The 26,828-nt window shown below is 34.7% G+C and overlaps 2 protein-coding genes across 2 annotated transcripts in view; one reads left to right on the forward strand and one right to left on the reverse strand.

Annotated features, from left to right (window-relative positions):
• Positions 1-1,444, reverse strand: part of LOC125667977 (ras-related C3 botulinum toxin substrate 1) — a 13,759-nt gene extending 12,315 nt beyond the window's left edge. Inside the window, exons 1-2 of the mRNA XM_056161408.1 lie at positions 1,237-1,444; positions 520-591 (exon numbers count right to left, since the gene is read on the reverse strand). Coding sequence (XP_056017383.1) covers positions 520-591; positions 1,237-1,271 — 107 coding nt within the window. The 5' untranslated portion in view covers positions 1,272-1,444. The remainder of the gene's footprint in view (positions 1-519; positions 592-1,236) is intronic.
• A 3,538-nt stretch (positions 1,445-4,982) lies between these two features.
• On the forward strand, positions 4,983-25,820 carry LOC125667966 (WD repeat-containing protein 13-like). Its single transcript, XM_048901678.2, has 13 exons — positions 4,983-5,115; positions 9,277-9,332; positions 10,357-10,445; positions 10,645-10,699; positions 11,065-11,213; positions 11,329-11,411; positions 13,393-13,533; positions 14,208-14,374; positions 15,902-15,961; positions 18,431-18,573; positions 22,039-22,158; positions 24,071-24,189; positions 24,826-25,820. The coding sequence occupies exons 1-13, from the start codon at positions 5,037-5,039 to the stop codon at positions 25,020-25,022; spliced, it is 1,458 nt and encodes a 485-aa protein (XP_048757635.1). The 5' UTR covers positions 4,983-5,036; the 3' UTR covers positions 25,023-25,820.
• Positions 25,821-26,828: the final 1,008 nt, after the last annotated feature.

The raw sequence follows: 26,828 nt of genomic DNA on the forward strand, positions 1-26,828 counted from the left end.
GGGGTGGGAGTTACTATTCATACTGTCTCATCTATATTGCTACCAATATCTTTTTATCATTGTCATTATGACATAAGTCCTGCTGTCATTGGTTCTTTATATCAAATTGGCACCACAGTGTTAGAACAAGTGCTTAAAGAATTTACAATTAATTTTGAACAGATATTTCATGGAATAATATCACTTTTGGTTTAAGTCTGGAATAAAATACAATATTTTGAGATGGGGTTCAGAAAATACAGTTTGTCAGAAACCCTAATCAGTAGTAATTTTGCTTTATAAAATGACAGTACATGTCAAATGTTACATGTTAACAGTGCTAAGGTCAGTAGCAGGACACTAAATAACAAGATAGGCTTCTTCTTCAAATTAACATTAGTGCTAATGTTTTCTTAAATCGAATGTTAAATAAAATTTATAAAAATCTTGCTGGTTAGAATTTGAGTGCTGTCACTGGGTTGTGTGTGTGTGTGTTTGTATTTGAAATATTGAAAGTATACATTGTAAAGAAATACTTACACAGTTGGAATATATTCTCCTGGGAAAGCATTTGTGGTATAACTGATGAGAAGACATGTTTTACCCACAGCACTGAAATATACAAGATATAAATTACTTTAATATTGAACTGGGACTGAGTTTAATCGATCCACTTGTAACTATCACAACTTACAAAATTCATGATGTGAAGAATGATTTGTGGCTAAGCATCAAGAAATGCAATTCAAAACTTGACATTAACAACATGTTCTGATCATGATGCTATAAAACATGTTAGTCATCTGGCCATATTAATTAGTTCACACACATGTCCAATGGCCATGCGCCAGTAATTCTTTAATCCCTTGTGGACATATGAATCACTGACCATTGTCTCGAATGGACAACTGCCACAGAATTATCAAACTTGTACGTATGTCTATGTTGTAGATGACGCTTAATCACAGGAAGTTTGACATTTATGCAAAGTTCTGCTCTTGACCTCCTCCACTTCCTAGTTCTAACCGTTAATTTGTTTCTCTCAATGCAAAGCATACACGGCCAAATTTACATAAGTTACGATATATGAAAACATATAAATTCATCAAACACATAGTATCCAAATCTAACTGAGAAATCGTACGTATTTACTGAATATACAAGCAAAGCGAACTCAAATACTCTTCCGAGTCTTCGTCCGCTTCACCTCCCGACAAACAAGCACCTGTCGTGATTAAAAACTTTTACAAAACTTACCCGTCACCGACAACAACACATTTGATCGCCTGCATAATTAATCAAGTGATAAATTATCTATCTATACGTGGTAAGTATTCTGGCCCGGCAATCTCACAGGACCTCTCCCTCTTTACTCTTCTGAAATATGGCTGTCGCCGAATAAATAGCCGAATATTCGATGACCTATTTTTAGACGCACCGAAAATAAACGAGAACTCCCGGATGTAGAGTAGAGTTGGGCCGCTCCATGTCTTGCAAAAAAGTATAAATTAAAATACCAGTTCGGTTTTATTTTGGCATTATACATGAGGAACAACTAATTTTGAAATCATATAATTTGATATGAACTTAAATCAATTAATATTAAAAGAGAATTAGATATAATTTAATTATAGAACGCTATTTTTAGCATTTGTAAAAGCGGAAGATTTAAAACCAAATGCGCAGATAATGATTATCCGTAATTTATATTTATCTCATCTTATTGATTTCTATTTTTAATCACAAATAAAGTCATACATCATTATGATATTTTTATTGTTTGTGTTATTTACAGTTTTACTTTAAGTAGTTGTGATGCTGAAAAAAGGGTAATCAAACCAATTTTAGGGCCTATCATGTTTATTGTTTATGCACCAATCAAGGGCCCTCGGGGGGCACGTACGGGTTAACAAGCAATTAATTATAACAATAAAAATAAATAACAATCATTCAGAAGTACTAATACTGACAGAGTTCACACTTCTGCACTGCACATATCTATAATTTTATATGAAATACTGATTGCAGACAAGAATTAAATTAACAACATGATATATATAATAAAATAACCCAACTGCTTCACACATATATAAATTAATGATTGAAGTTGGTAGATATTCTGGTATTACTAGGAATGAACGAATATGTAACAAATGCAACTCCGGTTTATTAGGTGATGAGGTCCATTTTTTGATTAAATGTGAAAAGTTTGCTGATGAAAGAAAATCTTTTTGTGGTACTATAGAAAAAACAGTTAAAATTTTTACCAAACTCAATGATGAACAAAAATTCATTTACATACTATGTTCTGAAGAGCCATCCATTCTAAATATAACTGGAAAATTTATTTTGAACAATATATGACACTATTTGTATATAACTATGTGTTATGTAATCACTTCTTTCTTTACTTGTATTTGTATATGTACATTATTTGTATGTATTTTCATGCTGCCTCTTGAGGGCCCTTGATTGGAAATAATATATATATTTTTATATATACATATACATATATATTAAATATAATATGTTATATTATCATAATGTTCAGTTCAGTAGGCCTATACATTTTATCAAAATGAATTTGTTATACTGTTTGGCAAACCCACCAAACTCGTATAATTACAATATTTTCAACAACATTTTCATATGAGTAACTTTGTTTTTAGTAAAAGTCAGGATTTTAACACACACACTCCCACAATAACCCACTTGACCAAGGGGTATGACCATATGTGTAGGTTAAAAAAAAAAAAAACCTTTGCAGTTTACACGGATAGACGTCTATGTTCACTGTTTTCCAAACACGGGTACACATAGTCTAAGTACGGATAGATGTAATATAATCTAGTTAGATCAAAAAATGTTTGTCATCATCATTGATCATCACCATCATCATTTTTCATCACCATCATCTAACAATGAATTGATTACACTCACGTTGCTCTTGCTCCATGGTTTAGAATGAATATTTATGCTGTCTGTCTATTTCAAAATATTTTTAACAAAATAAACTCCTAAGAAAAGACCCCCCCCCCCACAGCCCCCCCCCCCCTCATTTGAATATCAATAAACCCAAATTATTTACTTCTTATCTGTCATATAATCGGTTTTTTTTTAAAGCAGAGATAATCAAATCAGGAAATAATTGTTGAAGAACTTAACAACACTCATTTAGCATTCATTTGTACGATTTCTTTTTCATCATGGCAAATTAACACGGTGGCTTTGGATAGTGTTCGGTCGTGACCGGGACAGGTGCTTGCACATCGCTCGAGTCGTTCGGTAAAGGAGAAAAAACAGAAAAAAGGGGGGAAAGTTTTATGTTTTAAGTTTGTAACTGAAATTACTAAATAGTTTTAAAATTATTGAAAGTGTGGCGGCATCGTAGGCAGCTCTATATAACTCAGTTGGTAGAGTAACTAACTCAGTAGAAATTCAGGGGGCCCGGGTTCGAATCCCGGCCTGGTTCGATGCATTTTCTCCTTTACTTTGCCAAACAGTAGTAGTCAATTCAAATTCATTCATCGAAATTTTTCGAATTTTGCCTTAGATTTTGTCCACACAAAACGCTAAAATCCAAGACTGAGCTTCTGGCGGCTTCGGAATCTGGGCTTCCACACCTTGCCTTTACTTAGAATTCACACCAGTTTGTTTTAGTTACGCCCTTGTGAGATATTGTGGATTCAAGACCCAATGCTTACGATTGAGAAATAGGTAGCGACTGTTCCTTCACCATACGTTCGAGAGTCGCGGGTCTTTTAAATGAGACCTCGAAAACTACCAGTGGCAGATTTAAGGGGGGACCCCCTAAAATGTTTTAATTTAAGGTAAATCGTGATCTCTTGTTAAGAAAAATGTAAACGATAGAAGAAACAATAATTTCTAACACTCTCAGAGAAATAAATGACAAAATCTTTTTATCTATTGAATTACTTTTATTGGGAGAACTTTACATTTTCCCCCAAAAACCCTTAAAATTTGCGCCATTTTATTTATTTCACCTTATCAAAAATGACAGAAAATAGTAAAAATGACTGCAAAGGAGACATATTTCTAGCCCTATAAAATCTGTAAAATCCAGGAGCTCCCCCCCCCCCCCCCCCACTGCAATTCCTGAGTCCGCCGCTGACTACCATGTGACGACAGTCGTTTACACGATGAAGGAACCCTCACTGCTGCATGAATTATAATTCTTAGTGATTATAATTCTTAATCGTCACGTGCGTAAATCTGAATTTGTGGCAAATTCTTCCAGGAACATAAAACATTCAAAACCAGTCTGATTAAAACCAGCCCCCCCCCCCCCCCTTCTCCTGACGACGATAGGAGAAGGGGGACTGGTTTTAATCACCAATCTCTACCCAGAGTTATCGTTCCCGCTACGCTCCACTAATACCTCTGTCAACGTCTAAAAATCATATCAAAACGTACTAAAACTAACTTAGCATATCAAACTGTAATGATCATATCTAAGCAAATCAAACACTTGTCTGAATTTTATAAACGCAGAAGCTGGTAAATATGAGACACCTGAGCGAATTAATTAAAAGGTTTTATATTAAATATTCATTCATCCAATAATACTAGAATAATCATGGAATTCGTTGTTTTTGTGAACTTACTGTAAGATTTTAAGCTTAACACTAAAACTTGTAAAATCATACTTTAGAAATAAGTTTTGCCAAGAATCTTGACATTCAGACGTTGACAGAGGTGTTGTAGCGCAGCGTAAAACGCCCTCTGGTGAGAGATTGAAGCTTCGGAGCGTAGCGTAACGCCCTCTGGTGAAAGATTGGGGTAACACCTTCTGTAAATCGTGCTCGGATGATTTTCTAAAAAAAAAAAAAAAATTCAGAAAAGAATTGATAAAGATTCATGTATTTATAGATAAAAAAGTTACTAAACTGTCAATGATCTAAAGTTCAATTTGGAACTATTAGGTCTACTTTATTTTTATATTTAAAAATGTATGATTATTTGTATAGATTGGTCCGAATTACACATGGAACCATTTATCGAAAAACGTGTTCCCGGAAGTGATCATGTAAACCAACATGACAGCTGTGTGGCAACAAGCGCTTGCTTTAGATGCCAAATTTAATGCATACAGAACACCGAGCAATCCCCAGTTTAGTAAGAAAACATTCTTTGATGTAAATAATTTGAATAAGAATAGTATGTAAGGATGCTTCACCTACAGACTGTTGATGAAGTGATCCAACTGTCATGTTTTCATTTCTTGTTATAGCTAGATATATCTACTTCATTTAATATTCCTAGGCTATATCGAACGTCAGTGTCAGTGCGTTGTTTGTTGGCTTTTTTGTTGTTGTTTTTTTTAGAATATTGTACTTTTCCATGATATGAAATACGATAGTATAAATCTATCAGTCCTCACTTAAACTCTTTGAGACGCTAGCCTGTAGCTGGCCCAGCACAATCTCGATTTTGATTTAGCTTCAACAGGTTTGGGACACTTCCCCAATAGCGAGATCTTCTCGTTAAAACGCCATTATGCCTCTTTAGTGAGAGTAAATATATCCTGTTCAACGGAGAAAAACACCCAAGGAGGACATCTATTCGTGTTTCATGTGAAAAAGAAGAAAAAGTTCTAAGATGCCTAATAGGCCAATCCAAAAACAGGAGTTATCTTTCCTTGATCTGGAATGTAGTGCGCTTACGTAATTTAATTTAAGACTTCAAGGAAGTATATTCGAGAAGCGTCATTATCAACAATGCAGAATGCCTCAAAGATATTTTTTTTTTTTTTTTTTTTTTTTTTTTTTTTTTTTTTTGAAGACACTTATAATGAACACACTTATAATGAACTACTAGTAAAACACATTTATAATGAAGACACTTATAATGAACACACTTATAATGAACTACTAGTAAAACACACTTATATTGAAGACACTTATAATGAACACACTTATAATGAACTACTAGTAAAACACACTTATAATGAACACACTTATAATGAACTACTAGTAAAACACACTTATAATGAACACACTTATAATGAACATACTTATAATGAACTACTAGTAAAACACACTTATATTGAAGACACTTATAATGAACACACTTATAATGAACACACTTATATTGAAGACACTTATAATGAAGACACTTATAATGAACACACTTATAATGAACTACTAGTAAAACACGCTTATAAAGTGTGTTCATTATAAGTGTGTTCATTATAAGTGTGTTCATTATAAGTGTCTTCATTATAAGTGTGTTTTACTAGTAGTTCATTATAAGTGTCTTCATTATAAGTGTCTTCAATATAAATGTGTTTTACTAGTAGTTCATTATAAGTGTGTTCATTATAAGTGTCTTCAATATAAGTGTGTTTTACTAGTAGTTCATTATAAGTGTGTTCATTATATGCATGTTCATTATAAGTGTCTTCATTATAAGTGTGTTCATTATAAGTGTGTTTTACTAGTAGTTCATTATAAGTGTGTTTTACTAGTAGTTCATTATAAGTGTGTTTTACTAGTAGTTCATTATAAGTGTGTTCATTATATGCATGTTCATTATAAGTGTCTTCATTATAAGTGTGTTCATTATAAGTGTGTTCATTATAAGTGTGTTCATTATAAGTGTCTTCAATATAAGTGTGTTTTACTAGTAGTTCATTATAAGTGCCTCAAAGATATTGCTGTATAATTTTACAGCAATCACACCAACAAATATGTTAATGTTGATAAAAAATCACAATTCATAAGTTCCCTTCATACATGTGAAAATAACCAACTTTGCATATAAGACTAATGGAAAATCAATGTTGTCAATAAAGGACACCCCTGCCCTTTCCATGTTTTCACATGTTTCATGACTTAAATTAGTATATATCATAAATTGCATAAATTTCTTCAGGATCTTTACTCTGGGCCTATTAGAAACCCATGTTTTAGCATAGTCAGATTTATGATAAAATGTCAGAAGTCGCTTGTTCAATATCAATGTAGTAAACATTCGGCGATAAAAGTTCTGACATGATATATGTCTAGGTATGTCAGACTGATGCTTCTGGATTCTAGAAATGTCCACCTCCTTCCAGTGGCTTCTACCAAAAACATTCCAGTTTCAAATACAGGTATTACCATAAAGAAATTTGTTATCACAAACCACCTAAACTGACATTTCCACAAATTTAAAAAAATAAAATAACTATAATTGACTTGACCCCCTCCCCCCCTTGAATTCATAGTAATACCTAATTTAGCTTACCTGTATAAATAAGAGACAAAAGACAAATTTCCAGCTGACTACTGGAGAATCTGTCTCCGCTTCCCATTTATACTTGGACACTGCTACCACGTCCTGACATTATTAAGCTACCTGGAACTGATGATCACCTAACCATCGGTCAATTTCAAGAACTTGCTTGTTTTCTATTTTCTGCATCAATAATCTCATGAACATGTCTGTCCCTGAAACTCAGCTGAATATATGACTTCCCAACTTGCATCTATTTTTGATAATTTTTACTTATGATTCAGTGGCGAATCCAAGATTTCTGAAAAGGGGAGGACACATGTGAAAGTCAATTATTAGTCAAAATACTCAGCCATTTTGGGTGCCAAATCTGGAGATTTACTCACATTATTTTTATAAATTTGTGGAGAATAAGGGGGGGGGGGTCCCTCTAAATCCATCATTGTAATTTCTGTTATGATGATACGATATGCGTCTACATAATCACACATCTCATTGGGGCTAAAAAACAAACTAAAGAGGAAAAGAAGGAAGGTACAGAGATGTCAAGAGCAAGGAGGGGATTCAAACTTCCTTATCCCCCAAAGAGTGCATCTGAGAGTGGCACTTGCCTGATGAGTTGCCATCATCTTTTGGGAATCAGTAGTTCTTTTCTGACTTAGTACAAAAAAATTATGCAATTAAGTTGTTATTGGAGACATTTGGAAATAAGTGAATGTCTGAATTTCAATTCAATTTTTAAAAAATCTGTATTTATTTAGTTATTTATTTTTGTTCAGAAGACTCGATGAAGAAATTCTTTTTTGTTCGATTACCGTCTCATAGAAAGGATTTCAACTGTTTAATTGACCAGTTTCCGATCTCAGCATCCATGCTCAACATAACAACAAAAACAAGACACTTAAATATTTTGCAGTCTTATTGTGTTACTACCCGTAAGTTGTCACATGCACACTAAATGTTAGAATACAAAGAGAGATAACTCACATTTTCGAACAGACCTTTACGCATTATGACATGTCTAGTTTCAAGTGCTTGATTAAACTACTTTGAAATAAATTGTCAGTTAACATGAAACTTGATCTATAAGTCATCAGTATAACCATGATAAAGTATTAGCTCATTATTTACAAAGCAAAACAAAAAGTCTGGAAAACTAACTATGATAGAATGACGGTGATGGTCTCTGATGGATGAAAAGGAGTAACACTATATGCCCCAGTCATTTTATGGCAAAAGACTAATTAAAGCACTAATAATCGTCTAATATGATTTTAATTTTGTTTCATTTGCACCCAATGTTATCTTCACATCCTTTGACTTTCAAATGTTTCACTTGAATGTCAGTGTTGGCATTTGTGTCATACTGACAAATCTAGTTGTTAGCTCACCTGAGCTAAAAGCTCAAGTGAGCTCTTCTGATCGCCTGTTGTCTGTCTGTCCGTCTGTAAACTTTTTACTTTTTCGACTTCTTCTCCAGAACTTCAGGGCCAAATTCAACCAAACTTGGCCAAAAGCATCCTTGGGTGAAGGGCTTTCAGGTTTGTACAAATGAAGGGCCACACCCTCTTCAAAGACGAGATAATCACAAAAATGCATAAATAGTGTTGGGTCATTTAAAAATCTTCTCAAGAACTACTGAGCCAGAAGAGCTGAAATTTACATGAAAGCTTCTTGACATAGTGAAGATTCAACTTTGGTAAAATCATGTCCCCTGGGGTTAGGATGGGGCTGCAATAAGGGATCAAAGTTTTTCATGTAAACAAGTATATAGAGAAAGTCTTTAAAAGTCTTCTTCTCAAGAATCATTGGGCCAAAGAAGTTTACATTCACATGAAAGGTTCCTGACATAGTGCAGATTCAAATTTGTAAAAATCATGGCCCCTGGCAGTACATTGGGGCCACAATAGGGATTAAAGTTTAACATGCAAATATGTAGAAAAAATATTTAAATAGATATATAGATTCCTGTGTTAAGAAAATGTTCCTGCTAAAATACCTTGTATGCAATATCATGAAATGCCAATATACATCTGATTCATTGTTAAACTTGACTTTCAGAAACTCTCTACATCAGACGGAAAAGCCAGCTTCTTCGTGAGAGTGCGAAGTCAGGGGTAAGATCATTGAAATCCAAGTTATTCATCACTTTAAATCTATATTGTTATTGTATTAAAAACTATACATACTGTAGAGTTAAATTAGTCAGAGGGTCCTGTAGAATTTTGCAAGGTCACAGGTATTACTGATACAAGTAGATACTGTAAAAACCATTCATTTTTGTGGGTGTTTCATTTTCGCTGTTTGGGTGGTATGGTCTTACTCACAAAATTAATACCTCCATGACAAGTCAGTGTTAGCTATCTAAGACTCAAAGAATATCGGGTTCTTTTGCATGTGGACTCGTAAGTCAAATTACAATGTATAGTTTGAGTGCTAGTAAACTGGTGCTGCTATTGGGTATACTACATCATTATAATGGCTGACTTTCTCTTAAAACATGGATGAGTACCAGGTATATAGAAATGCCAGCAATATTTGTATTTTTCTATTAAATCTAATCGCCTAGCTGCTTAGCTCAGTCGTTTAACATGTTGACTCCTGATGTGAAGATCATGGATTCGACTGCATTTTTTGACTAAATAGATTAAATTTGAAAGTTTTCAATTTCATAATATAATTGTACATATCCTCCACTTTCATCCATATCAAATTTCTCTGGTTTGTTATTCATCCTTAATTAACTTAGGTGATAAACTTTGTAGTCAGTGGAGAGCATTGGACTAATGGGATTTAAGGGTCCCTGGGCAAATGTTTTTTAGGCCTCACCACCTCACTTTTAACTAATTCAATAAACAAGAGTCAGTTAATGTTTGAAATTCTATAATTTATTGGCTTTTTTATTCACACTTATGATACAGAATTCTAATGAGCGGTAAATTAGAAACAGTGAATACAATGTGACAAACAAGCGCACTGATGAACAGAGAGGTTAAAATCTTCTGTAGGAATGACTTCGCTTAGATATTCCTTTTCTCTGCTGAAACTATTTTAATGAAAAACTGTTTGTATATGATGAAAAAAGTTTAATCTGATGATGATTTGATAAGACTGATATTAAAGTTAACCTTCTATTAACAGAGAGACCCAGCCGTGAGGAAAGAGTTCCTTCCAATCCGTGCTCAATTTTTGACAGCCAAATATGGAAGCCCCGCATTCTCTGATCAAGGGTAATTTAGAATCAATAGTTGCTTAATGACTTCTGACATTGTATCATACATGTAACACAGGCTAAGGTCTGTCTCTATTAACACTTCCATTCTTCTGTAGTAAATTGTTACAAGAGATATTACTTTCACTAACAATTGATATTATAAATGATTTAATAGTCACTTATACCTGTTGTTTAAGATATTTTCTATCATTCAGGAGTATTAGAAGCAGATCATTTAGTATGAGAAGCGTTGGCAGGAATACATTAGAGGTAAAAAAAAAAAAAAAAAAAAAAGTATAATATAATTGGGCCTTGATTTTTTTGGCTTTATTTTGTAAAGAATGAAATTTTAAAACCTTTCACATTAATATACTCAATGTAATAGTTGCTTTGTATATGAATTGTATTTCTTAACAAAATACATTAGCATCATTGTTATGCAGTTAGGTTAACAACACACAGATATCCCTATTATATATTCTTTGTAAAACAAAACAATATACTAAAAGTTGTAACATACAAGTATCGTATTTAACATACTCCATGTGACTAATTGATATTAAAATTGTACATGAGCAATGCAAGTAATTGATATGATATTGTTGATGATAATGAAGATCTTTCTCTGATTGTAGAATTTTGATAACCTGACCATTTCTGATGGGAAGAAACATCACCGGAGACAATTCAGCAGTGGCTCCATGAAGCTGTCTTTTGATGGACCAATGAAAAGAGTGTTTGACAGTATCGAACTTGTCCCAACAAAGGAGGCAGATGCTAGCAGGTATTTGTACATTTTCATTTTCAAAATTATGTTCAATTTATTAAAGTAATTATTTTTCTAACATACATGTTTATTTTAGTGCTGATTTGTCTTCTCTTGTTTTGGTTCTCTGTAGGGCAATGGCAGGTGGAAAAACTATTTCAGAAAACTATGCTTTTGCTGGAATGCACCACATCTTTGATCAACACACAGCTGCTGGTAAAAAAAAATATTTAGTACAATTCTGTTTATTTAAGCACAGTTTGCCTATTAGTTTACCTATAATTCTAATCATTTAAGGAAAAAATTATGTACATTGCAAGGTATTTGGTGCACCCACCATGATTTTTTATGCCCCTGTAATCAGAGATTTGGGGGCATATAATTTTTGGTCTGTCCATCTGTCTGTTTGTCTAGTTGTTTGTACAATATTTAACCTTGGCCATAACTATTGAATGGATGGGGATAGGTCTTTCATATTTCACATGTGTATTCCTTGTGACAATACCTTTTTGTTTGGTACTAAAATGTTTGACTTTGTGACTTTCACCATGGAGTTTGACCTATTTTTAGGTCACCTGAATCATCCAGGTGACCTATTGCTATCTGTTTTTGTCTGTCGTCGTTCGTCGTGCGTTAACATTTGAACATTTTCAGCTTTTTCTCTGAAACCCCTGAACCAATTTCAACCAATTTTGGCATATAGCATCTGTGGGTGGAGGGAAACAAAAATTGTGAAATTCGTGGTCCCTGCCCCCCTGGGGCCTGAGGGGTGGGGCAAAAACCATCAAAATGAGTGTAATTTAAAAAAATCTTCTTCTTTACTCCTGGACATCAAGAAGCCAAACTGTGGGCATAATTATAATGAGCGTTGAGCCCTCTACCAAAATTGTGAAATTCATGGCCCCTGGGGCAGGGGTTCTTGTGTTAGGGTGGGACTCTATTGGTCATATAGTGAAAATGTAGAAATTCTTTGAAAATCTTCTTCTCTGTCTCTGGGTATTAAGTAGACAAACTAATAGCATGGTAATGATGAGCAAAGATGCCTCTTTAAAAATTGTGAAATTCATGGCCCCTGGATCAGGGGTTCTGGTGTGTTAGGGTGGGGCTCTATTGGTCATATAGTGAAAATGTAGAAATTCTTTGAAAATCTTCTTCTCTGTCTCTGGGTATTAAGTAGACAAACTAATAGCATGGTAATGATGAGCAAGGATGCCTCTTTAAAAATTGTGAAATTCATGGCCCCTGGATCAGGGGTTCTGGTGCTAGGGTGGGGCTCTATAAGTCATATAGTGAAAATGCATTATTTCTTTGAAAATCTTCTTCTCTGTCCTTGGGTATTAAGTAGACAAACCAATAGCATGGTTATGATGAGCAAGGATGCCTCTTTCAAAATTGTGAAATTCATGGCCCCTGGGTCAGGGGTTCTGGTATTAGGGTGGGGCCCTATTGATCATATAGTGAAAATGCATTTTATTTCTTTGAAAATCTTCTCCTCTGCTGCTGGGTATTAAGTAGACAAACTAATAGTATGATAATGATGATCAAGGATGCTTCTTTCAAAACTGAAATTTATGGCCCCTGGGTCAGGGGTTCTGGTGCAAAGGCGGGGCTGATGTCTTAGACCTAGGTTTTTTAAAAAGGATTATTGATTGAACATAAAAATGACACATGTACTTCATGACCACATAGCTATTCAATGTTTCTTCCATCCAAAAGTAAAATTCTTATATTTAAACACACATTGGAAGGTTGTTATCTGATACTCAGGTGACCTATAAGGCCCCTGGGCCTCTTGTTGAAAATTGTTAACCTTCGCAATAACTTCAAAATGTTTAGTGATAGGGGTTTCATAGTTTACATTGGTATCCCTTTTGACATGACCTTATTTAGTACTAAGATTTTAGATCTCATGACCTTGACCTCGATGTTTTACCTACTTTTGAATAAAATTAACTTTGGCCATAACTCGTGAATGGTTAGTCATAGGGCTTTCATATTTCACATGTGTATTCCTTGTGACAAGACCTTTCTTTAAGTACCATAATTACTTTGTTGCCACATGGATGCATCAGTGTTTCACAAACACATCTTGTTAATCATTGTAATTAAACTTTATGCTTTACAAATTTATTTAATTGTTTTACAGTGAATAAAGTTCACTAACTTATTTTGTTGATTTGCATCTACAAATTTTCAGTGAGCAGTGTGAAGTTTGCCAACGATGACAGATCCCGCGTAGCCTGTTCGTCACTGGATGGCTCACTGTCTATCTGTCAGGTGATTCCCCCGCCTGCTACTGTCATCTGTATGCTGAGGGGACACAAGGCAGGGGTCAAAGGTAGCTAATAGTATAAATCATGTGTCTCTATACGTAGAATGAAAATTTACATTTGCAAATGTTTTTTCCTTATGCATGTATAACACTACTCAACAGAGCCAAACGTGTATCCCATAGATGTATGCTTGGGTCAAGAGGTGACTGGTGTGCAATCTAATCGTGATAACATAATTGAGTGTTTACCATTGTAGAAACAGCACTTACGAATGCTTCTTAGATTAAAACTGAGCTTCTGTAATACTAGAGGTTGTTCTGTACAGTTACAAATGACATTTAGTATGGTAAAAGTGGTTATTTATGCTGGGGGTTAAGTACACATTTTTCCATGTCCAGCATTATGCGTGGGGGAAAAAATATGCGTTAATTGAATATAATATATATCATATGAAATATTTATAACTATACGCGGAAGTTTACACGCTTATTACGTGATTGCGTTATTAGTGTAAATTTCCCCCATGTGTAAATAACCACTAGTTTTACAGTATGTGATTTTTTTTTTTACTTCTATGGGAATATGAAAGCAGATACATTTGGTTGGTGATTAGATTTACCCCACATGCCAGAGGAGCGTTATTGTAGACTGATCTCACAACCAAATGTATTCGTATCCTCATAGATATTTTAAAGATGTTTTACTTGTGTAATGAAATATGGTATTCATTTTCTTTCAGACTTTGTGTGGTCATTATCCAATGATATAATTTTAAGTGTGTCAATAGATGGCACTGCTAAGTTGTGGGATGTGGCAGCAGGAAGTTGCATCAGAACCATCGAGGATGAACAAGGGGGAGAACTCCTTTGTTGTGCTTTCCAACCTCTCAACAACAACATGTTTGTTGTATCCTTTCATATGATAAATGCACTACGTATCATTAAATTTGTGCAATTAAAGTTCATTAGTAGATCCTTAAGCAATGAGGGAAACTGGGTACCAGTTGTGGAAACGTTTAATTTTTTAAAATAATATATGTGAATATTAGAATATCTAGAATTCATAGGTTCTTTAATGGAGTTAGCCACATAGTATGGTCAGTCATTCGATATATCGTCATTCAAATTGAAATTTATTGTATCAAGGACAATGAAGGGAATTATGTTTTCCATTTTCAGTAAATCTAATAAATAATTTATGAGCAGGGTGTACACAATTTTCTTTGTGTATTTTTGGTTGGCTGCTTCAATCAATGAGTGAGCACTAATTTATTTTCTTCCTGGGTTCACAATCTACACAACTGTCAAAGAAGCATAAAACATCTTCCACCATTCATTATCTTGATATCGATCCCACTGCAATTTTGCTCGGTTAAGGGTAGATCAGTCCAACTAGTACATTTCTAATTATACACGAGTGCTGATTCTATATCTCTTAATTCAAAATGATATTTATACAGATTTCCATAACATGAGTAATAGACCAGAAAGCTCCAGATTCAGCACCAACTGCTAAATTTGATGCTTTGCTATATACACCTAATGCATCTTGGAATATTTAGGTTTTTTTTCATTGGAAAGTGTTAATGTTAAATTTAATGTGATCTTCTTTTAAAAAAACTATAGGATAAAGCTACTATACAGTAAAACACAATTACAGTGATCATTCTTATAATGAATTCACACTTACAGTGATACACGGTTACAGCGACCATACTTATAATGAATTCACACTTACAGTGAAACACGGTTACAGCGATCATGCTTATAATGATTTCACACTTACAGTGAAACACGGTTACAGCAATCATGCCTATAATGATTTCACACTTACAGTGAAACACGGTTACAGCGACCATGCTTATAATGATTTCACACTTACAGTGAGACACGGTTACAGCGATCATGCTTATGATGAATTGACACTCACAGTGAGACAGGGTTACAGCAATCATGCTTATAATGATTTCACACTTACAGTGAGACACAGTTACAGCGATCATGCTTATAATGATTTCACACTTACAGTGAGACACGGTTACAGCGATCATGCTTATGATGAATTGACACTCACAGTGAGACAGGGTTACAGCGATCATGCTTATAACAATTTCACACTTACAGTGAGACACGGTTACAGCGATCATGCTTATGATGAATTGACACTCACAGCAAAGTGATTTTCATTCCCTGTAGTTTTAAAACATGCTATAAACTTACCGGACATAGCAAATTATGTATATACTGACAAGTATTTTTGTCCCCAGTACTTCGCTATAAGCATATTTTACTGTATAATGATTATGATTTCATGTGAAAATGAATTTTGCTAAAATGAGATTTGATCACATTTAAATTTAAAACATGTTTCATTAAGGATTGCAGTGATTGTTTAGTAATGCAGTACAAGTAATTAGATTCTTAACTTTCCAAGACTGGGAACAGTAAACACATGGTACAAGTAATCAACGTTTCAACAGGAAAGGGAGTTAAGGTATGATGTCATCAACGTAAACATTAGAGTACAGAAAGATGATGTCATTAATGTAAACACAAGTTAGTATACCGAAAGATGATGTCATTAACGTAAACACAAGTACAGAAAGATGATGTCATTAATGTAAACACAAGTACAGAAAGATGATGTCATTAACGTAAACACAAGTTAGAGTACAGAAAGATGATGTCATTAACATAAACATTAGAGTACAGAAAGATGATGTCATTAATGTAAACACAAGTACAGAAAGATGATGTCATTAATGTAAACGCAAGTTAGAGTACAGAAAGATGATGTCATTAACGTAAACACAAGTACAGAAAGATGATGTCATTAATGTAAACACAAGTTAGCATACAGAAAGATGATGTCATTAACGTAAACATTAGAGTACAGAAAGATGATGTCATTAACGTAAACACAAGTTAGAGTACAGAAAGATGATGTCATTAACGTAAACACAAGTACAGAAAGATGATGTCATTAACGTAAACACAAGTTAGAGTACAGAAAGATGATGTCATTAACGTAAACATTAGAGTACAGAAAGATGATGTCATTAACGTAAACACAAGTACAGAAAGATGGTATCATCAACGTAAACATTAGAGTACAGAAAGATGATGTCATTAACATAAACACAAGTTAGCGTACTTAGAGTACAGAAAGATGATGTCATTAATGTAAGCACAAATACAGAAAGAAGATGTCATTGATGTAAACACAAGTTAGCATACAGAAAAATGATATCATCAACGTAAACATTAGAGTACAGAAAGATGATGTCATTGATGTAAACACAAGTTAGCATACAGAAAGATGATGTCATTAACGTAAACACAAGTTAGCATACAGAAAGATGATGTCATTAACATAAACACAAGTTAGATTACAGAAAGATGATGTCATTAACGCAAGCACAAGTTAGCATACAGAAAGATGATGTCATTAATGTAAACACAACTTAGATTACAGAAAGATGATGTCATTAACGTAAACACAAGTTAGCATACCGAAAGATGATGTCATTAATGTAAACGCAAGTTAGAGTACAGAAAGATGATGTCATTAACGTATACACAAGTTAGCATACCGAAAGATGATGTCATTAATGTAAACACAAGTTAGCGTACAGAAAGAGGATGTCATTAATGTGAACACAAGTTAGCGTACAGAAAGATGATGTCATTAACATAAACATTAGCGTACAGAAAGATGATGTCATTAACATAAACATTAGCGTACAGAAAGATGATGTCATTAATGTAAACACAAGTTAGCATACAGAAAGATGGTATCATCAACGTAAACATATTGAATTGTACAATGCAGTGAAGATCTGTCTTGTACAATTAGGGGAAGATCTGAATTGTACGGTGCAGTGGAAGATCTGAATTATATAGTGAAGTGGAAGATCTGAATTGTATAGTGAAGTGGAAGATCTGAATTGTATAGTGAAGTGGAAGATCTGAATTGTATAGTGAAGTGGAAGATCTGAATTATATAGTGAAGTGGAGGATCTGAATTGTATAGTGAAGTGGAAGATCTGAATTGTATAGTGAAGTGGAGGATCTGAATTATATAGTGCAGTGGAAGATCTGAATTGTATAGTGAAGTGGAAGATCTGAATTGTATAGTGAAGTGGAAGATCTGAATTGTATAGTGAAGTGGAGGATCTGAATTATATAGTGAAGTGGAGGATCTGAGAAAGTTACAAGGGTTACATCCCTCTTTTGCTTGGAAAGTTTTAACTTATAAAGGATCGCATGTCCCATGATGGGTACTGCAATCTGGACAAAAAAGATATATAAGATCCAATCCCTCCCTTAAAATTTTCTGGACATGCCATAACAGTAGTGGAAATTCAACATCACCAGATCAGAGAAGGCTAATTCAAGACTTAATTCTGAATTTGTCTTTTGATGTTGAAAATTTAAAGTTTAGAATTAGCTTTGTTTTTACATCTAAAACCCACAGGTTCAATTTTGAGAAGGGGGAGAGGGGGTCAGCAAATTTAATTAGCTGCTGGATAAGGGCTAAGAATGTTTTGTAATTGGCAGTCAATAAACATTTTTACTTTATTGCTGGGTACAGAATGGGCTTACTCCCAGTTGTTATTTTGGAATAATACTTTCACCATCAACCAAGAAAGTGCCTGACAAGAACATATCCTAATATGCTTCAAACAAAACTGAATTCATTAATTGATTATTTTTTGTCTCAAAGTTTCCCCACACTTGCACAAGTTGCAACTTGTATTTGTTTAATATTTTATTTGGTGATTCAGATCTTGTATCAATATTCATAACACCTTAAAATTAGACTCCTAGCAACTGCTCTAAAAGTATAGGGTGTCTGGGGTCAAAGTGCATTCTTAGAGAATAGGGACACATGATCTGAAACAAGATGCCATTTTCTCCTGGAAACAGTTGGAATTGTTAAATTTTATGCTTTATGTTGAAGGGTGGAAGCAGCAAAATAACTGGAAGAGTTATGGCCCTTGCTTTTGACCCAACAGGACGAGTTTTATGGGCAGGGGATGACAGAGGAGCTATATTTTCATTCACAATAGATGTAGCTACTGGAAAGTTAACCAAGACTAGGAGGTAATGAAATCTGTTTTTTGACAGAGCAGAACACAAACTATGAGTATGAATGGTAAAAATATCCAATATATGTAAATATGGCAGTTATTTTATGTCACCTGAGTCACTCAGATAACCTAATGCGATCTGATTTTGTCTGTTGCTTCATGTCATGAACATTTCCAAATTAGGTCAGATACTGATGTACCAATTTACAGAGTGTGACAAAAACTGTGACAGAAACTGTGAATATCATGGTCCCTTGCCTCTGCGGGCTGAGAGGTGGGCCCAAAATGTCAAAAATTTATGAAATCTTCTTTACTTCCAGACATCTTGCAAATAAACTGTGTTGCATTCATGTTGAACAAGGAGGCCTCTACCAAAATTGTGAAATTCATGGCTCTTGTGTTAGTGATTCTGGTTCTAAGGCTCTGCTGGTATAGTGGAAGTGAATTATTTCTGTGAAAAACTTCTTCCTTACTCATGGGTATTAAACAACCGAATTGAATGGAGTGTAATAATGATCTTAGGCCTCTACAAAATATGAAATCTTTGGCCCCTGAGTATAGAGCTTTTGTGCTAGGACAATACCGTATGGTTCATGTTATGAAAATTTATGAGATGTTTAGAAATTGTCACTTTTGCTCTAGAATATCTAGCACATAAAGTGTAAGCATTATTACTGAGCATCATGGTCGCCTTTTTCAAAATTGAGAAATTCTATGAACCAGAGAATTTCATCCTTTTTCAAAATTGAGAAATTCTATGAACCAGAGAATTTCTTAAGTCTTTAAAAATCATCTTTCTCTTGAACATCTAGCTCATTAAGTGGCTTTATAGAACTTTATAATGAACTTGAAGGTCTCTGCCAAATTGGTGAAATTAATAGAGGTTCAGACCCCAGGGCATGGTTATATCTGTCAATCATGTTGTGTAAATGCGTTCAGTCTTTGAAATTTTTCTTCACCCCTTAACCAGATGTGTCGTTATTGGTCTTGCAAACAAGCTGTTGGTAGGTGGGAATCACAACTGTCTGTCCCCCATCCATAAGTCTCACTTCATCTTCTGACCTTCCATCTTACTTTGTGCCTGACTTATATATTTGTAATGGAGAGGCAGTAGAAGGTAAAGTTCTTGTTTTCATGGATGATGCAGGATAACTGCCGAGGCTTTTATATTTCAAAACAACATTTCTCAACCTCAGAGGTTATCTTGCATCATCCATGAAAACAAGAACTTTATTTGTATTCTACTATGACGCAGAAATATACAGCTGATTGCTTACCTACACAGCTACAAATTAGGTCACTTTGTGATGTCATGGCAGTTTCTGAAACGGACAAGGCTTACATGGTTTTTTGTTGTTGTTTGCTAATGAAAAAGGTGAGATGATGGGGTATACTAGATCTATTTTGAAATGTATATCAAGTATTCAGTTTGATGTTGACAGATCATATCCACTGCTTAGAATACAGTGACAGTCCAAAAAACTATTCATACGTGGAAGAGGTCTGTGCATCCCATGTTTGTTTACATATGTATTGATATCGGAATGAGGAAGATTGGTATATTCCAAATGACAGATATTCTTCAGTCATTTATATGTTTTACAACATATATTAATTAAGTTTTATGGTTTTAAAATTGAATTATCAGTCATTGACTTTACTGTTGTATTAGCAAAACACAAAGTACAAGTGAGATATACATCAATTTTCTCATAATCAGTTATTATGTGTGAAGGTATATCGCAGAATAATGACCACAGCATTCCTTTGATCTTTGCAATAACTGTGGTAGAATAATGTAATAATGACTTGGAGCCAATGTCATTCTGCCAAGGTCAAGGTCAGCAGTTATTTCTTTTATTGAAATATTTGTCTCGACAGACACATTGCAGCATAGAGACATTAGAAACTCATACTTGCCACAAAGATTGTTTTAGTATGAACATCCAGTGTGCCATGATCCAGAATGAAGGTCATTCTTCCAAAGCCATCTGTAAACAGAAATCTTGGAAATATTTGTTTCAGTTCATGACTTTGCAATGTAAAGACATTAGCCAGTGATGCTTGGCACAAAGGTCACTAATGGGCAATGTGTCATGACCCTAAACCAAAGTAATTTTGATAAGGTCAAATTCATTGCTAAAAATAGGTAAAGCATTTTTCTAGCCTATAACTAATGGAGGAATGATAAAAGTTTATGCCTGGCACAGATGTTGATGTGAATCAGGCAACTTCAAGGTCAGTGGTAAAAATGGTAGAAATATCTATTCTATGCAATGGGGAGGTAGTTTAACTTCATATCTGTCATAAAGATTGGTCATGTCCAGACAATGTGTTGTGAACTTCATCCATGGTTATAGCAACGCGAAGCTCACTCCAATGGTTACACAAATGAGTCACATGATTTGTTCTTCATCAGCTGAAAAATGATAGGGACTACCCATAATGCTTCTGGAAAAATGTTGCTGTCACTGCGGTATACTTCATTGAAAACTCCGTAGATAAAACAAATAGATAGTTTTGAAAGTACCATAAATGATTTTAAATTCCAGACAAGCTTTCCCATACCTTCGTACGTTTTGCTGTGGATAATTTCTTGGTTTGAAAGAGAGAAAAAAAAATCGCAGCTATTGATGACATCACAATTCACTGTTTATATCAACCGCGTTATATATCCCACATCAAATGATACCTAATGTCGTGTTGCAAGATGTTAAAGATCTTCGCTCGTCACACCGTAAAACATATTATTGACAAGACTATAATTATTATTGATTGAAAGAAAACGATTACTTTTCTTGATCAGGGGATACGTGTAATTTCATTGTAAAAAAAAAAAACCCATGAGAAGTCTGAAGAAATGAACATTTTAAGAATTCGGTCACTAAATGAAAGATTCTCCCACTGCTCCATCAACATGCAACGCCTCAACTTCCTTCCATTGGGTGACACTCAGACCCATACTCAGGAGAAAAATAAATTGTATTCTTTAATAGCTTGGGAAGATTTTTTGATTAAGTCATCACAGCACAATCTTATTTAACAGTGGGTAAATTGTAATTTACACTTAAGTTGACCAGAGAAGGAGGCTCTGGTAGGCTTTTCTTATCATTTTTTCCCGTTGCTTGTCAATGTGCTTGAATGTCTGTGTGCCTGGTATAGACTTCACATTCTAGATCATTTCAGAATGACCCTGATTTGAAACAACCATTTTACCCAATGAAATAAATATTAGGGTGATTATAATTCTAACATGGCTGTTGCTTCATATAATTGGTGTAGGTCTTTTTATGATATTGTCAGTTCATTTGAGAGACATTTACTTGTGAGATCAGCAAGCAGAATACCTACAGTTAGTTAATCAAGAGGGCTCTGTGGCCCAATGTCCCTCTCATTAATAAGAACATTTACGTTTATATGATATTACTTTTTCAGAGCCACTCAATTATTAGTGCATTTATGCCACTGTTTATTTCAGAATAACTGTATCAGAAGGTCACTCGATCACCAGCATTGCAGCTCGTGCCTGGATTAGCAGGGAAGCTAGAGATCCCTCTCTTCTAGTGAACACATGCATCAATGCCATGTGTCTTTTCAGGTGAGTAAAAACAACATCTGTATTGATGTGTGACAGTTGGATTGGTTCAGTCACTGGTGGCCAGATAGCTCAGTTGGAAGAGCACCTGACTAGAGATTCAGTGGACCTGGGTTTGAATCATGGTCTGGTCTGTTGTATTTTTCCCCTCCCTGTTACAAACGCATGAATGTCAATGTAACAGTCAGATGAGTTCATCGCTGGTGGCCAGTTAGCTCAGATGGTTTTGAATTCTGGTCTGGTCTGATGTATTTTCTCCTTTCCTGTTACAAATGCTAGGTGTCTGTTCAGGTGGGCCAGCACATGTTTCAGTGCCATTTTTAGCTCACCTGATCTGAAAGACTGATCACCTGTTGTCCGTCGTCTGTTGGTCTGTAAACTTTTCACATTTTCGACTTCTTCTCCAGAACCACTGGGCCAATTTCAACCAAACTTGGCAAAAAGCATCTTTTGGTGAAGGGCTTTCAAGTTTGTTCAAATGAAGGACCATGTTCCCTTCAAAGGGGAGATAATTGCAAAAATGCAAAAATAGGGTGGAGTAATTTAAAAATCTTTTTTTCAAGAACCACTGGGCCAAAAGAGCTGAAATTCATATGAAAGCTTCCTGACATAGTGCAGATTCAAGTTTGTTAAAACCATGATCTCCAGGGGTAGGGTGGGGCCACAATATGAGATAAAAGATTTACATGCAAATATATTGGGAAAATCTTTAAAAATCTTCTTCTCAAGAACCACTGGGCCAGGAAAGTACAAATTTACATGAAAGCTTCCTGACATAGTGCAGATTCAAGTTTATTAAAATCATGGCCCAGGGGTATGATGGGGCCACAATATGGGATAAAAATTTTGCATACAAATACGTAGGAAAAATCTTTTTCTCAAGAACCAATGGGCCAGAAAAGTTTACAATTACATGAAAGCTTCCTGACATAGTTCAGATTGAAGTTTGTAAAAAAGAAATCATGGCTTCTGGGGTAGGTTGGGACTACAATAGGGATAAGAGTTGTACATGTGAATATGTAGGGAAAATCTTTAAATATGGGCTAAGGTGATTCAGATGAGCAATGTGGCCCTTCGGCCTCTTGTTTAGTGAAATGATTTGTCTAACTTCTCCTTCAGTCTTAATATTATGTAGTGTTAGTATATATACTGTAATATATTGGAGAGGAGAAAAGTTTGGGCAGGACCGGGAATCGAACCTGGGACCCCTGTATCACTAGTCAGGATCTCTAAACATTGAGCTACCAAGGCCAATATCCATGATCTGTATAGCCCCAACTACTACAAGACTAAGGCTGTGCATGTTTTGAGGATTTGGGGGGGGGTAAGCATTCATAGTACATGGCTTATCTGATGAACTTCTTATATAGTTTTCAAGGCAGAATGTTTATACTGTGCAAAATGTTATAATTGTGCTTATTGTCGAAATTTTTCTTAAGTGACAGGATGTTGAACTTTGTGATATTCTGTAGATATTGTACATTCGAAGTACATAGTTGTTAAACAACCTTCTCAGACACGAAGTTTTCAAGCGTAAATTTCTATTAGTACATAATTATACTAAGTAGTGCATACTCTTAACTTTTTTTTATTACCTCCTTTTCACTTTGAAAAAGTTGAATTTTGAAAAACTGAATGGAATGTGGGCACATTCAATGTATCTGTCAAACACAACCAAATTAAGCTGCATATCAATACATTATCACTTTGTACTGAATCTATACATTATTAGATCTATGTTTTATTCACTTCGTTCAAGGGGCATTATCTCTGTTTAGTTTCTTTTCTATGACAATTTAAACTTAATTTTGGAAGTTCTATTTACCAGCTAGCTAGCACAATGTATATGAATTTTCATAATGCACACATTGATATTTTGTTCAGTTATAAGCAGTGATGTATTTATTATGTACAGAATAGTCACAGATGATGGTGGACTGCAATTAAAGAAAACTTTTCCAGTGAAACAGAAAAAGTCTCATATCAGGAGTACGTTTTGCCCCCTCATGTCTTTCCGGCAGGGGGCGTGTGTCAGTAAGTGTTGACAGAATTGTGTTTGAGTAGATAGAAATAGAACATATTGTACATGCATAAACAGTTATAGCAAAACAAAAATCAAAGTGAACTTCAGGAGATGGTCATAAAATGTTTTGTTATTACAAAAGTTTGTTGAATCAGTCTAAAATTCTGTTATATTGCTATTCACTAGAACTGGGAATAGGAAGCATATTGTTTTTGGTGTTTATCTATCTGGAGGTTTCTCTGCCAGCAACTTTAATCTGAGTCATAACTTTTAAACTAAATGTATACAAGAAAGAAACTTTGTGATGGGTTTAAGGTCAGAATTGTATTCCAGGTCAAAATGTAGGTCATATATCAAGGTCAACTAACTGCCCTTTATACCAGTCGGCATGTAGGGCAGCTACAAAAGTTCTCCACTCCTGACGGTCTTTTGCAATCTTCTCCACTGGAGATTGAAGTCTGATGCCATTCCTTTAGTTTGGCCTCCACTGTGTCAAGGTCAAATTTGCCATTAAAGAACTAGGTCATAGATAGTGTACATAGTGTTTCAGAAACTATAACTGTCACCATTACAAGAGGGTGTCACTGTAATAGCCTAGGTAAGTTCTCCCCTTAACTTTGTACATGTATTGGAATCCTATTTTGTAGTATCTGGAAGTGAGGACATGTGTGTATACTTCTTTGACATTGGAAAGGACAGCAAGCCATGTGTGAATAAACTACTGGGTCATTCCGCTCCAGTGCTTGACGTGTGCTTCAACTGTGATGAGAGTTTGTTAGCCTCTTGTGATGAACAAGGTCTAGTCATCATTTGGAAAAGGGAGGGAAAACAAGGGGCTCTTTAGCACTCCATGTCAAACAACTGACAGAAGAAAAAACTTGTAATGAATACATATCATTTACTGGGAGTACATTCCCTGTTACTTTGTATTTTAGAGAACTTGTCTGAAAGTCATAGCTTTTGCTGTGTCTTGGAATTTATGATTTTTTTCATTTAGAATCAGTAATGCAGTTCTTGATAGTTGTAAAATGAGTAAAATTATCCTCATTGTCTTTACACAAAACCAGAAACTCAAGTTATTGTTACAATTTTTTGTAACACAAGGTAATTAATTTTTACCTCTTTTGTAACACAAGGTAATTTTTACGTCTTTTGTAACAAGTGGTAATTTTGGTTTCGCTGACTATACTAATTTTCCCATGCTTCCACTGATAATGTATATAAAACCTAGACATTTATTCCTTAAGTAAAAGTGTTAAAAAATTAGTGTCATTTTTTGTCATAGAAAAATTGAAATGCTTAATTTGATAGTGATGTACAGATGGTGGACTATTCCAAACATACATGTACATAGGTAATTATCTAAATACACAAAACAAATGTCTTTGGTTGCATAAGTAATGTTGCATATCAATGCTCTTTTTTCTTGTTATTTATTTATTTTGTCTACATACATCATTATATACATGTTTTATACTTTGATACTGAGAGAGAGAGAGAGAGAGAGAGAGAGAGAGATTTTATTTAATAAAAAGAGTGCAATATGTGCAAGTTTTTATTTTTGTCTTTAGAAGTATTTGTATATGATATGATAATTTGTTAATATAGTCAGACTACATTATTAAATATTTCTGTTTTTGTCCATGTGAAATTTTTGTTCAAACCAAGACTTCAGTTGGATGCAACTGATTAAAATGAAATTAAAAAAGAATAGGCCTCCCAGTTGCTAAGCAAACGCCCTTGTGGTGACCAGATATTTGAGATCAATCCGATGTGACAAACTTGTCAGGGATATATATGGGTAGAGCGAGACAAAAGTATCTGAAAGATATATGGCACATTTCCTTGCTTGTTTTAAATACATGTACAAAATCAAAAGAGCCGTAAGTTTAAAGAATGTGTAACAGTAGGGAGAAAATGCAATGGACCAGACCAGGATTTAAACCTGGGGCCCCTGAATCTCCAGTCAGGTGCTCTGGCCACCGACAATTGAACCAGTCTGACCGCTACATTCCTCCCTCAAATTGTTTTTGCCCTCGACACACAACCCAGATTTTTTTGGCCCCTGGCAGGACTTTCACATACAAGTCCAGGGGTGATCAACGGCACAAAATGCAACAGGAAGTTAGAATATGCTACATGTCAGAACAAGATTTGGGGGGGGGGCTGAATCTCCAGTCGGTGCTTTACAAACTTAACCTTCTGGTTATCGAACCCATCTGACAGCTACAAATGTAATGGGAGAAACTGTTTCCACAATTTCTTTTTCAATTCCTACCAGAGAGCGCTATATTACACTCCATCGTTCTATTATGAAAATCATCAACAAATATGGTGACAAGTCAAGGTCGGGTGATTTTCAGCCGTTACACATAAATAACTTACAGGTCAATAATATCTATATTTTACATACTTGAAAGTGTTTATATTAAAATAAAAAGGTACAGAAAGACATAAATATAAATGAGCAAATGTCTTGTTTGTTTAATGGGAGATGGTCAAAAATTAGTTTTTCTGCAATGTTTGCAGCCTCCATATCCCAATCCAAAGAAAGCATTTTAATATTATCCCTTCTTGCAACTTTATAGAAATATTGACCATGGAGAGATTCCACATTTAGTTGAATTCAAAGTCACATCCAAGATCAAGG

This window comes from Ostrea edulis, chromosome 4, assembly GCF_947568905.1.
Source record: "Ostrea edulis chromosome 4, xbOstEdul1.1, whole genome shotgun sequence".
Classification (NCBI taxonomy): domain Eukaryota; kingdom Metazoa; phylum Mollusca; class Bivalvia; order Ostreida; family Ostreidae; genus Ostrea; species Ostrea edulis.

Bases quoted from the DNA above. Each gene is read 5' to 3' on its own strand.
- LOC125667966 (XM_048901678.2), top strand. From the start codon at position 5,037: ATGACAGCTGTGTGGCAACAAGCGCTTGCTTTAGATGCCAAATTTAAT. The intron at 10,446-10,644 runs GTAATTTAGAAT...TCTATCATTCAG, and splicing joins CCCGCATTCTCTGATCAAGG to GAGTATTAGAAGCAGATCAT. The intron at 10,700-11,064 runs GTAAAAAAAAAA...CTCTGATTGTAG, and splicing joins TTGGCAGGAATACATTAGAG to AATTTTGATAACCTGACCAT.